At 37.4% G+C, this 13442-nt stretch overlaps 1 protein-coding gene across 7 annotated transcripts in view; it reads left to right on the top strand.

Moving 5' to 3' along the window:
- The window catches only part of SPAG16 (sperm associated antigen 16), a 1164663-nt gene that overhangs the window by 65698 nt on the left and 1085523 nt on the right, over positions 1-13442 (top strand). For all 7 annotated transcript variants that reach the window (XR_008677798.1, XM_019022690.4, XM_055380495.1 and 4 more), the window contains one exon: positions 4337-4454. Coding sequence is in view for 6 of the 7 variants with exons in the window: in XM_019022690.4 (XP_018878235.2) it covers positions 4337-4454 (118 nt within the window). In the remaining variant the exon portion in view is untranslated. The remainder of the gene's footprint in view (positions 1-4336; positions 4455-13442) is intronic.

Genomic DNA, 13442 nt, shown 5'->3' on the forward strand with positions numbered 1-13442 from the left:
GGTGTATAAGAATGCTTGTGATTGTTGCACATTGATTTTGTATCCTGAGACTTTGCTGAAGTTGCTTATCAGCTTAAGGAGATTTTGGGCTGAGACAATGGGGTTTTCTAGATATACAATCATGTCATCTGCAAACAGGGACAATTTGACTTCCTCTTTTCCTAATTGAATACGCTTTATTTCCTTCTCCTGCCTGATTGCCCTGGCCAGAACTTCCAACACCATGCTAAATAGGAGTGATGAGGCAGGACATCCCTGTCTTGTGCCAGTTTTCAAAGGGAATGCTTCCAGCTTTTGTCCATTCAGTATGATATTGGCTGTGGGTTTGTCATAGATAGCTCTTATTATTTTGAGATACGTCCCATCAATACCTAATTTATTGAGAGTTTTTAGCATGAAGGTTGTTCAATTTTGTCGAAGGCCTTTTCTGCATCTAATGAGATAATCCTATGTTTTTTTGTCATTGGCTCTGTTTATATGCTGGATTACGTTTATTGATTTGCATACGTTGAACCAGCCTTGCATCCCAGGGATGAAGCCCACTTGATCATGATGGATAAGCTTTTTGATGTGCTGCTGGATTTGCTTTGCCAGTATTTTATTGAGGATTTTTGCATCGATGTTCATCAGGGATATTGGTCTAAAATTCTCTTTTTTTTTGTTGTGTCTCTGCCAGGCTTTGGTATCAGGATGATGCTGTCCTCATAAAATGAGTTAGGGAGGATTCCCTCTTTTTCTATTGATTGGAATAGTTTCAGAAGGAATGGTACCAGCTCCTCCTTGTACCTCTGGTAGAATTCGGCTGTGAATCCTTCTGGTTCTGGACTTTTTTTGGTTGGTAAGCTATTGATTATTGCCTCAATTTCAGATCCTGTTATTAGTCTATTCAGAGATTCAACTTCTTCCTGGTTTAGTCTTGGGAGGGTGTATATGTTGAGGAATTTATCCATTTCTTCTAGATTTTCTAGTTTATTTGCATAGATTTGTTTATAGTATTCTCTGATGGTAGTTTGTATTTTTGTGGGATTGGTGGTGATATCCCCTTTATCATTTTTTATTGTGTCTATTTGATTCTTCTCTCTTTTCTTCTTTATTAGTCTTGCTAGTGGTCTCTCAATTTTGTTGATCTTTTCAAAAATTCAGCTCCTGGATTCATTGATATTTTGAAGGGTTTTTTGTGTCTCTATTTCCTTCAGTTCTGCTATGATCTTAGTTATTTCTTGCCTTCTGCTAGGTTTTGAATGTGTTTGCTCTTGCTTCTCTTGTTCTTTTAATTGTGATGTTAGGGTGTCAATTTTAGATCTTTCCTGCTTTCTCTTGTGGGCATTTAGTGCTATAAATTTTCCTCTACACACTGCTTTAAATGTGTCCCAGAGATTCTGATATGTTGTATCTTTGTTCTCATTGGTTTCAAAGAACATCTTTATTTCTGCCTTCATTTTGTTATGCACCCAGTAGTCATTCAGGAGCAGGTTGTTCAGTTTCCATGTAGTTGAGCGGTTTTGAGTGAGTTTCTTAATCCTGAGTTCTAGTTTGACTGCACTGTGGTCTGAGAGACAGTTTGTTATAATTTCTGTTCTTTTACATTTGATGAGGAGTGCTTTACTTCCAACTATGTGGTCAATTTTGGAATAAGTACGGTGTGGTGCTGAAAAGAATGTATATTCTGTTGATTTGGGGTGGAGAGTTCTGTAGATGTCTATTAGGTCCGCTTGGTGTGGAGCTGAGTTCAATTCCTGGATATCCTTGTTAACTTTCTGTCTCATTGATCTGTCTAATGTTGACAGTGGGGTGTTAAAGTCTCCCATTATGATTGTGTGGAAGTCTAAGTCTCTTTGTAGTTCTCTAAGGACTTGTTTTATGAATCTGGGTGCTCCTATATTGGGTGCATATATATTTAGGATAGTTAGCTCTTCCTGTTGAATTGATCCCTTTACCATTATGTAATGGCCTTCTTTGTCTCTTCTGATCTTTGTTGGTTTAAAGTCTGTTTTATCAGAGACTAGGATTTCAACCCCTGCTTTTTTTTGTTTTGCTTGGTAGATCTTCCTCCATCCCTTGATTTTGAGCCTATGTGTGTCTCTGCATGTGAGATGGATTTCCTGAATGCAACACACTGATGGGTCTTGACTCCTTATCCAATTTGCCAGTCTGTGTCTTTTAACTGGAGCATTTAGCCCATTTACATTTAAGGTTAATATTCTTATGTGTGAATTTGATCCTGTCATTGTGATGTTAGCTGGTTATTTTGGTCGTTATTTGATGCAGTTTCTTCCTAGCCTCGATGGTCTTTACAATTTGGCATGTTTTTGCAGTGACTGGTACCGGTTGTTCCTTTCCATGTTTAGTGCTTCCTTCAGGAGCTCTTTTAGGGCAGGCCTGGTGGTGACAAAATCTCTCAGCATTTGCTTGTCTGTAAAGGATTTTATTTCTCCTTCACTTATGAAGCTTAGTTTAGCTGGATATGAAATTCTGGGTTGAAAATTCTTTTCTTTCAGAATGTTGAATATGGGCCCCCACTCTCTTCTGGCTGGTTTCTGTCAAGAGATCAGCTGTTAGTCTGATGGGCTTCGCTTTGTGACTAACCCGACCTTTCTCTCTGGCTGCCCTTAACATTTTTTCCTTCATTTCAACTTTGGTGAATCTGACAATTATGTGTCTTGGAGTTGCTCTTCTCGAGGAGTATCTTTGTGGCATTCTCTGTATTTCCTTCTACTTTGCTCTTTCCAGTGCACATGGAATTGCCACTAAAATAGATTGTATACTGAGCCATAAAACAAGTCTCTATACATTTCAAAGGATTGATGTCATACATAGAATGTTTTCTGACCACAACCAAATTAAATTAGAAATCAATTTTTAAAAATCTCAGGGGATTTCTCAAATATTTGGAAATTAAAGTAGCATACTTTAAATAATCCATGAGGCAAAGAAGAAAATTACAGAATATTTTGAACTGAAAGATTAAAAATGCAGCATATTGAAATGCAGCCAATGCAGCTTAAATTGAAATTGATAGCTTTAAATGCTTATTTTAGAAAATAAAGTTTTAAAACCAATGATGTCATCTTAGAAGCTTAAAAAGAGCAAATTACAACCAAGAAACATGAAGAAATGAAAAATAAGAGCTGAAATCAATAAAATAGCAAATGGACAAACAAAAAATCAACAAAGTTAGATGTTGGTTAATGGAAAATGTAATAAAACTGACAAATTTGATAATAAGATGGATAAACTCTTAATAGACTGATATCACCAGAGGCTGGCAATAATGTAGAGTATCCAGGACTGTCATATAGGGTTGTTGGAAGTATAAATTATAACCCAGCAATTAAACTCCTGGATATTTATCTAAAATAAATGAAGATATATGAGCAAAAAATATTACATGACTTATATAAAAATGTTTAAAGAGGCCTTATTCATGATAGCCCAAACTAAAATCCACTCAAGTTTTCATCAGCAAAATATTGGATAACCACATTGTGGAATATACATACATACAAGAGAATACTACTCACAGTAAAAAGGAGTGAAGTATTGCTATGTAAAGTAATATGGAATAATCTAAAGAAACATTATACTGAGTGAAATAAACTAGTTAAAAAAGAGAACATGTTATATGATACCAAACAAATGAAGTTCTAGAATTTTCCTGGGTGTGAGACATGCTTCATATTTTGATAATGTATACTACTTGGGTGTGCATTTCTCAAAACTCTGAATTGTAACACTTAAGAGCTGTATGTTTTATCCATGTAAATTACACTTCAATAAAAAGATTTTGAGGTCATTTTCAAATAAAACAGATTTTTTAAAGGTATATTATATACTAGGCTGAATTATTCCTTCTGTTTAGATATCAAAATGTTTTTATACTTAATTTTTAAAATACAAGATTAGCCAAACTTGTTTTAAAGACTATCCTTTAGTTTATTTTGATGTGAATGACACTCCATGTGTAATCATCTATTATTTGTGGCCCTTGTCTTTCTGATCGTTATTTCCAAATTGACAAAAGGAATTGCATTTTAAAAAATTTCATGGGTAGCATCAGTCTTCTGAGTACATACTTGGACACAGCAAAAGGTGCTAGTAGGAAATAGAGAACTAGTTAAGCCATGTGATTTGCTCCCTCACTGCACCCTCCACCCTCAAGTTGCAGTGAAGTTGTATGCTTTTTGTGCTTCTTGGCTGTAGTGTGTTAACCTTTATATGATTATTCATTTTTATTTCACAGCAAAAAAGAAAAAGAAAAAAAGGTTTTGATGTTAGATGGAAATTACTGATTTAACTCAATAACCCCTTAAAATGCTATTGACTTTATTTTTTATAGGTTGAAGTTACATTATGCATCTTATGAACCGACTATAAGGGTGTTACATGAGAAACACCACACTTTACTGAAGGAGAAAATGCTGACCTCCTTGGAAAGAGACAAAGTAGTTGGGCAGGTAAAGATAGTCAAAGCTAACTTAAAATGATCTTTTAATCATTTTTTTAATAATACAAGTAGAAATACTGATTTTGTTTCTGAGATTAATTTTAAAACATTTTCAACCAACTTTCATGTAAAAGAGATCCATTTGGAAATATTCAGAAAAAGTATTTCTCCATTTAACTGCCTATAAAGATTATTATAAAATTAGGCCAGGGGTGGTGGCTCATGCCTGTAATCCCAGCACTTTGGGAGACCAAAGTAGGTGGATCATTTGAGGCCAGGAGTTTGAGACCAGCCTGGCCAATATGGTGAAACCCTGTCTCTACTAAAAATACAAAAAAAAAACCCACAAAAAACAAATAGCCGGATGTGGTGGCACAGGCCTGTAATCCCAGCTACGTGGGAGGCTGAGGCATGAGAATCATTTGAACCCAGGAAGTGGAGGTTGCAGTGAGCCAAGATGGCCCCATACCACTGCACTCCAGCCTAGGCAACAGAGTGAGACAGTGTCTCAAAAAAATTAAATTAAATATCATTTAATTGAGACATAAATTTATAGCAGATTATTAAATTGTAGTTAGAAGAAAAAACTTAGCCATTGTGGTCAAACTTGGGTTTAAATGCCAGCCTTGACAGCTATAAACATTAACCTTAAGAGAGTAATTTAAACAAATTGGAGCTCAGATTTCTCATATATAAAATGTAGCTGCAAAAACCAAAGACATACCATTTAAGATTGCTGTGAAACTTATATAAGATATTTTAATAAATAAAAACTCCCTCGCAGGTAATGACTCAAGTTTTTGGTTATTTTTGCTAATGCTTGACATCCTTTTAGGGTTTTTGTATAGGCTTAGGCCTAGGGTAGTGGGTGAGATACCTTTGGCATAAAAATTTAAGAAAAAGAAACAAAATGTTTATATGCCACTTTAAAGCCATTTATCAGTTTTTTTAGAATATGTAAAACTGCAACTATGCTTAACATTCTATTATTGTTTTCTGGAGATTTTCATTTTTGGCCAAACTTTGAGAAGCTACTAAAGCTTACATGATGATAATACTCTTTTGAATAATTTTATTTTTCAAGACATGCTTTAATCAAGTTTATTTTGTCTTTTGAGTGAAATTCTTTGCTTCGAAAATGCAAAACATCATTGTCTTGATGCCCCTTGTGCTTGAATTTAATTTTGTATTTTGAATGTTTAAATTTTAAGTAATATTGGATACAATGATAATATGATTTGGCTGTGTCCCCATCCAGATCTCACCTTGAATTGTAATCATCCCCATGTGTCAAGGGCGGGACCAGGTGGAGGTAACTGAATCATGGGGGTGGTTTCTCCCATGCTGTTCTCATGATAATTGAGTGAGTCTCACGAGATCTGGTGGTTGTATAAGCGTCTGGCATTTCTTTTGCTTGCACTCATTCTCTTTCCTGCCACCCTCTGAAGAGGTGTCTTCTACCATGATTGTAAATTTCATGAGGACTCCCCAGCCATGTGGAACTTGAGCCAATTAAACCTCTAGTCTTTTTTTTTTATATATATATATTTTTACCCTAAAACCTCTATTCTTTATAAAATACCCCATCTCGGGTATTTCCTCATAGTGGTGTGAGAATGAACTAATACAAATGAGTTTAACAATAATTTAAATTTTATGGCATTATAATCAAACCTTCAGAATTTCATACCCTTGCTTCTTTTCATCTAATCTGCCTTCCCCAGTCTCCTAACAAAAGGCTTTCTTTATTCTATATCCTGAGGTATTAGGAGCTAGATTCAGATCTCTTCCTATTTCCTATTCCAGACGGGCCAAGCTTAAACTTTTGCTACCCATCTTACTCTCTTTAGTCCTCCTGGTCTCATGCTTATCTCCCATATACCATGTACAATATTTGTGTTTCAACTTGCTCCTTGATGTTTAGTGGAAAAAGCTAAGAACTGGGAATGGCTGGTATGAATTCCAGTTGTGTTGTAAAACAGCCAAGTGAGGATTCAGGTTATTTAAATATGTCTTTTTACTCACTTATTAAATAGGGATAAATTATTTGCCTTATCATTGATATGTGTACAACATTAAAACATGTTTAAAAAGTTAAAATCATTTGATCTATGAGTTAGAGTTGAACTTTGCACACTACTGTTCAGATGTGCAAAGAAATATATCTTTATTATCTGCAACTGGTTTTGTCTTTGAACTCCTACTCCTGCTGAAGACAAAAGAAAAGATAACCTGCATATTAAAGACTATCCCAATCTTTGTGAGTTAAACCAGTCTCTTTGGGTTTAACACAGGGTGTTTGAATATTATATTAACTGAATGTTTAGCTAAAACGTAGTTATTAGTGCTCATTTTCTTCCTTCAAATGGCATGCCCTTTTTATTCTTCCCCAGATGGTTCCTAGTAAAAAAGTTACTTGTCTATCCATATAGCTTAAAGTCTACAGGCTATATTCACTCTCCAGTGTACTGTGACTTGTTTGATTAGGTTGGTGTCCAGGTACATGATACCTGGATAGTTCTGGATAGCTCCTGGATAGTTCCTGGGTAGTTCTTTTGTATGTGAACCCAACACACCTTGCTAAATCCATGGCCGCTGCCACAATATCTATGAACTCCTTTATATCTGTGGCCTCATTATCCTAACCCTAGCTTTTTTTCTGCTCCAGTACATCAAATATTAACATTTCCATGTACCCCACTGAGGTGGTTGAGGCTTCTGATTTCTCTATATTGCAAATACAAGCCATGAACAATTTGGAAACCAGTTAGGGTCCATCTACACAGATATACCTTTTTCAGTCCGTTTTCAACATGACCTGGAGAGTAGTATGTTTTTCTAGCACAATGTAAAATATGAAGGACTCTTTAAGGGGTTGTCAATTTTCCTAGGCTATTGCCTGAAAAGCTAAGAGCAAGTATACTTATATTCCTGGAGTATCCCTAGAGTATCTGGCTTTATTTGCCCTTCATTTCCAACTGGCCCCACTTGCATTTTTCACTTGGTAGATAAAGTAGGACTCATGTCTGACCTATTGTTACCTCGTCCCTCAGGCATCTCGTCCCTCAGGCACAGAACTCTTTTCACTTCTTTGTTCTATTGGATGGAATATCTTCCTATCTTCTTTCATGTTACAGGATGCTCTATGTCCTCATTTGTTCCAGCAATCCTGACTTACACCTATTTGCACAGGGTAATTTTTAATAAATTCCACTTTCACCCTAAAAATATCCCAATTTAGAAAATCTTTATTAATGGGAAAATTCTATTTTTTTATACTTTAAGTTCTAGGGTACATGTGCACAACGTACAGGTTTGTTTCATAGGTTTACAAGTGCCATGTTGGTTTGCTACACCCATCGTCATTTACATTAGGTATTTCTCTTAATGCTGTCCCTCTCCCAGCCCCATACCCCATGATAGGCCCTGGTGTGTGATGCTCCCCGCCCTGTGTCCATGTGTTCTCATTGTTCAATTCCCACCTATGAGTGAGAACATGCGGTGTTTGGTTTTCTGTACCTGTGATAGTTTGCTGAGAATGATGGTTTCCAGCTTCATCCATGTTCATATCAAAGGACATGAACTCATCATTTTTTATGGCTGCATAGTATTCCATGGTGTATATGTGCCACATTTTCTTAATCCAGTCTATCATTGTTGGACATTTGATTGGTTCTAAGTCTTTGTTATTGTGAATAGTGCCGCAATAAACATACGTGTGCATGTATCTTTATCGTAGCATCATTTATAATAATTTGGGTATATACCCCGTAATGGGATCGCTGGGTCAAATGGTATTTCTGGTTCTAGATCCTTGAGGAATCACCACACTGTCTTCCACAATGGTTGAACTAATTTACACTCCCACCAACAGTGTAAAATCATTCCTATTTCTCCACATCCTTTCCAGCATCTGTTGTTTCCTGACTTTTTAATGATCGCCATTCTAACTGGTGTGAGATGGTATCTCATTGTGGTTTTTATTTGCATTTCTCTGATGACCAATGATGATGAGCATTTTTTCACGTTTCTGTTGGCTGCATAAATGTCTTCTTTTGAGAAGTGTGTGTTCATATACTTTGGTTTTTTCTTGTAAATTTGTTGAAGTTATTTGTAGATTCTGAATATTAGCTCTTTGTCAGATGGGTAGATTGCAAAAATTTTCTCCCATTCTGTAGGTTACCTGTTCACTCTGATGGTAGTTTCTTTTGCTGTGCAGAAGCTCTTTAGTTTAGTTAGATCCCATTTGTCAATTTTTGCTTTTGTTGCCGTTGCTTTTGGTGTTTTAGTCACAAAGTCTTTCACCATGCCTATGTCCTAAATGGTATTGCCTAGGTTCTGTTCTAGGGTTTTTATGGTTTTAGGCCTTACATTTAAGTATTTAATCCATCGTGAATTAATTTTTGTATAAGGCATAAAGAAGGGATCCAGTTTCAGCTTTCTGCATGTGGCTAGCCAGTTTTCCCAGCACCATTTATCAAATAGGGAATCCTTTTCCCATTTCTTGTTTTTGTCAGGTTTGTCAAAGATCAGATGGTTGTAGATGTGTGGTGTTATTTCTGATGCCTCTGTTCTGTTCCATTGGTCTATATATCTGTTTTGGTACTGGTACCATGCTATTTTGGTTATTGTAGCCCTGTAGTATAGTTTGAAGTCAGGTAGCCTGATGCTTTCAGCTTTGTTCTTTTTGCTTAGGATTGTCTTGGCTATGCAGGCTCTTTTTTGGTTCCATATGAACTTCAAAGTAGTTTTCTCTAACTCTGTGAAGAAAGTCGTTGGTAGCTTGATGGGGATGGCATTGAATCTATAAATTACCTTGGGCAGTATGGCCATTTTCAAGATATTGATTCTTCCTATCCATGAGCATGGAATGTTCTTCCATTTATTTGTGTCCTCTTTTATTTCATTGAGCAGTGGTTTTTAGTTCTCCTTGAAGATGTCCTTTACATCCCTTGTAAGTTGGATTCCTAGGTATTTTATTCTCTTTGAAACAATTGTGAATGGGATTTCACTCATGATTTGGCCCTCTGTTTGTCTGTTATTGGTGTATAGGAATGCTTGTGATTGTTGCACATTGATTTTGTATCCTGAGACTTTGCTGAAGTTGCTTATCAGCTTAAGGAGATTTTGGATTGAGATGATGGGGTTTTCTAAATATACAATCATGTCATCTGCACGCAGGGACAATTTGACTCCCTCTTTTTCTAATTGAATCCGCTTTATTTCTTTCTCTTGCCTGATTGTCCTGGCCAGAACTGCCAACTTCCAACTATGTTGAATAGGAGTGGTGAGAGAGGGCATCCGTGTCTTGTGCCAGTTTTCAAAGGGAATGCTTCCAGTTATTGCCCATTCAGTATGATATTGGCTGTGGGTTTGTCATAAATAGCTCTTATTATTTTCAGGTATGTTCGATCAATACCTAGTTTATTGAGAGATTTTAGCATGAAGTGCTGTTGAATTTTGTCAAAGGCCTTTTCTGCCTCTATTGAGATAATCATGTGGTTTTTGTTGTTGGTTCTGTTTATGTGATGGATTACATTTATTGATTTGCATATGCCTTGCATCCCAGGGCTGAAGCCCACTTGATCATGGTGGATAAGCTTTTTGATGTGCTGCTAGATTCGGTTTGCCAGTATTTTAATGAGGATTTTCACATCGATGTTCATCAGGGATATTGGTCTAAAATTCTCTTTTTTTTGTTGTGTCTCTGCCAGGCTTTGGTATCAGGATGATGCTGTCCTCATAAAATGAATTAGGGAGGATTCCCTCTTTTTCTATTGATTGGAATAGTTTCAGAAGGAATGGTACCAGCTCCTCTTTGTACCTCTGGTAGAATTTGGCTGTGCATCTGTCTGATCTTGGACTTTATTTGGTTGGTAGGTTATTAATTATTGCCGCAATTTCAGAGCCTGTGATTGGTCTATTCAGAGATTCAACTTCTTCCTAGTTTATTATTGTGAGAGAGTATGTGTCCAGGAATTTATCCATTTATTCTAAATTTTTTAGTTTATTTGCATAGAGGTGTTTATAGTATTCTCTGATGGTAGTTTGTATTTCTGTGGGATCGGTGGGGATATCCCCTTTATCATTTTTTTATTGCATCTATTTGATTCTTCTCTCATTTCTTCTTTATTAGTCTTGTTAGTGGTCTGTCAATATTGTTGATCTTTCAAAAAGCCAGCTCCTGGATACTTTGATTTTTTGAAGGGTTTTTTTGTGTCTCTATCTCCTTCAGTTCTGTTCTGATCTTAGTTATTTCTTGCCTTCTGCTAGCTTTTGAATATGTTTGTTCTTGCTTCTCTAGTTCTTTTTATTGTGATCTTAGGGTGTTGATTTTAGATCTTTCCTGCTTTCTCTTGCGGGTATTTAGTGCTCTAAATTTTCCTCTACACACTGCTTTAAATGTGTCCCAGAGATTCTGGTATGTTGTGTCTTTGTTCTCATTGATTTCAAAGAACGTCTTTATTTCTGCCTTTATTTCATTATATACCCAGTAGTCATTCAGGAGCAGGTTGTTCAGTTTCCATGTAGTTGTGTGGTTTTGAGTGAGTTTCTTAATCCTGAATTCCAATCTGATTGCACTGTGGTCTGTGGTCTGAGAGACAGTTTGTTGTGATTTCTATTCTTTTACATTTGCTGAGGAGTGCTTTACTTCCAATTATATCGTCAATTTTAGAATAAGCGTGATGTGGTGCCGAGCAGAATGTACATTCTTTTGATTTGGGGTAGAGAGTTCTGTAGATGTCTGTTAGGTCTGCTTGGTGAAGAGCTGAGTTGAAGTCCTGGATATCCTTGTTAACCTTCTGTCTCGTTGATCTGTCTAATATTGACAGTAGGGTGTTAAAGTCTCCCATTATTATTGTGTGGGAGTCTAAGTCTCTTTATAGGTCTCTAAGGACTTCCTTTATGAATCTGGGTTCTCTTGTTTTGGGTGCATATATATTTAGGATAGTTGGGTCTTCTTGTTGAATTGATCTCTTTACCATAATGTAATGGCCTTCTTTGTCTCTTTTGATATTTGTTCGTTTTAAAGTCGTTTTATCAGAGACTAGGATTGCAACCCCTGCTTTTTTTTGCTTTCCATTTGCTTGGTAGCTCTTCCTTCATCCCTTTATTTTGAGCCTATGTGTGTCTCTGCACATGAGATGGGTCTCCTGAATACAGCACACTGATGGGTCTTGACTGTTAATCCAGTTTGCCAGTCTGTGTCTTTTAATTGGGGCATTTAGCCCATTTACATTTAAGGTTAATATTGTTATGTGTGAATTCAATCCTGTCATTATGATGTTTGCTGGTTATTTTGCCCATTAATTGATGCAGTTTCTTCATAGCATCAATGGTCTTTACAATTTGGCATGTTTTTGCAGTGGCTGGTACTGGTTGTTCCTTTCCATGTTTAGTGCTTCCTTCAGGAGCTCTTGTAAGGCAGGCCTGGTGGTAACAAAACCCCTCAGCATTTGCTTGTCTGTGAAGGATTTTATTTCTCCTTCGCTTATGAAACTTAGTTTGGCTAGATATGAAATTCTGGGTTGAAAATTCTTTCCTTTAAGAGTGTCAAATATTGGCCCCCACTCTCTTCTGGCTTGTAGGGTTTCTGCCGAGAGATCTGCTGTTAGTCTGATGAGCTTCCGCTTGTATGTAACCTGCCCTCTCTCTCTGGCGGCCCTTAACATTTTTTGCTTCATTTCAACCTTGGTGAATCTGACGATTATGTGTCTTAGGGTTACTCTTCTTGGGGAGTACCTTTATGGTGTTCTCTGTATTTCCTGAATTTGAATGTTGGCCTGCCTTGCTAGGTTGGGGAAGTTCTCCTGGATAATATCCTGAAGAGTGTTTTCTAACTTGGTTCCATTCTCCCCGTCACTTTCAGGTACACCAATCAAATGTAGATTTGGTCTTTTCACATAGTGCCATATTTCTTGGAGGCTTTGTTCATTTCTTTTTACTCTTTTTGTCTAATCTTGTCTTCTCACTTTATTTCATTAAGTTGATCTTCAATCACTGATATCCTTTCTTCCACTTGATTGAATTGGTTACTGAGGCTTGTGCATGCATCACAACGTTTTTGTGCTGTGGTTTTCAGCTCCATCAGGTCATTTAATGTCTTCTCTGTACTGTTTATTATAGTTAGCCATTCATCTAACCTTTTTTCAAGGTTTTTAGCTTCCTTGCGATGGGTTAGACCACGCTCCTTTAGCTTGGAGAAGTTTGTTATTACCGACCTTCTGAAGCCTACTTTTGTCAACTCATCAAAGTCATTCTCCATCCAGTTTTGTTCCATTGCTGGTGAGGAGTTGTGATCCTTTGGAGGAGGAGAGGCACTCTGGTTTTTAGAATTTTCCACTTTTCTGCTCTTGTTTCTCTCCATCTTTGTGGTTTTATCTACCTTTGGTCTTTGATGTTAGTGACCTTCAGATGGGGTTTTGGTGTGGGTGTCCTTTTTTTTGAAGTTTATGCTATTTCTGTTTGTTAATTTTCCTTCTAACAGTCAGGCCCCTTAGCTGCAGGTCTGTTGGGGTTTGCTGGAGGTCCACTCCAGACCCTGTTTGCCTCGGTATCACCAGCAGAGGCTGTAGAACAGCAAATATTGCTGCCTGATCCTTGTTCTAGAAGCTTTGTCCCAGAGGGGCACCTGCCTATATGAGGTATCAGTCAGCCCCTCCTGGGAGGTGTCTCCCAGTCAGACTGCACGGAGATCAGGGACCCACATGAGGAGGCAGTCTGTCCGTTCTCAGAGCTCGAATGCCATGCTGGGAGAACCACTGCTTTCTTCAGAGCTGTCAGACATGGGGTTTAAGTCTGCAGAAGTTTCTGCTGCCTTTTGTTCAGCTATGCCCTGCCTACAGAGATGGAGTCTATAGAGGCAGTAGGCCTTGCTGAGCTGCGGTGGGCTCCGCCCAGTTTGAGCTTCCCAGCTGCTTTGTTTACCTACTGAAGCCTCAGCAATGGCAGATGCCCCTCCTCCCACCAGGCTGCAGCCTCGCAGGTCAATCTCAGA

The sequence above is a fragment of the Gorilla gorilla genome, chromosome 11 (genome assembly GCF_029281585.2).
Source record: "Gorilla gorilla gorilla isolate KB3781 chromosome 11, NHGRI_mGorGor1-v2.1_pri, whole genome shotgun sequence".
Taxonomy (NCBI): Eukaryota; Metazoa; Chordata; class Mammalia; order Primates; family Hominidae; genus Gorilla; species Gorilla gorilla.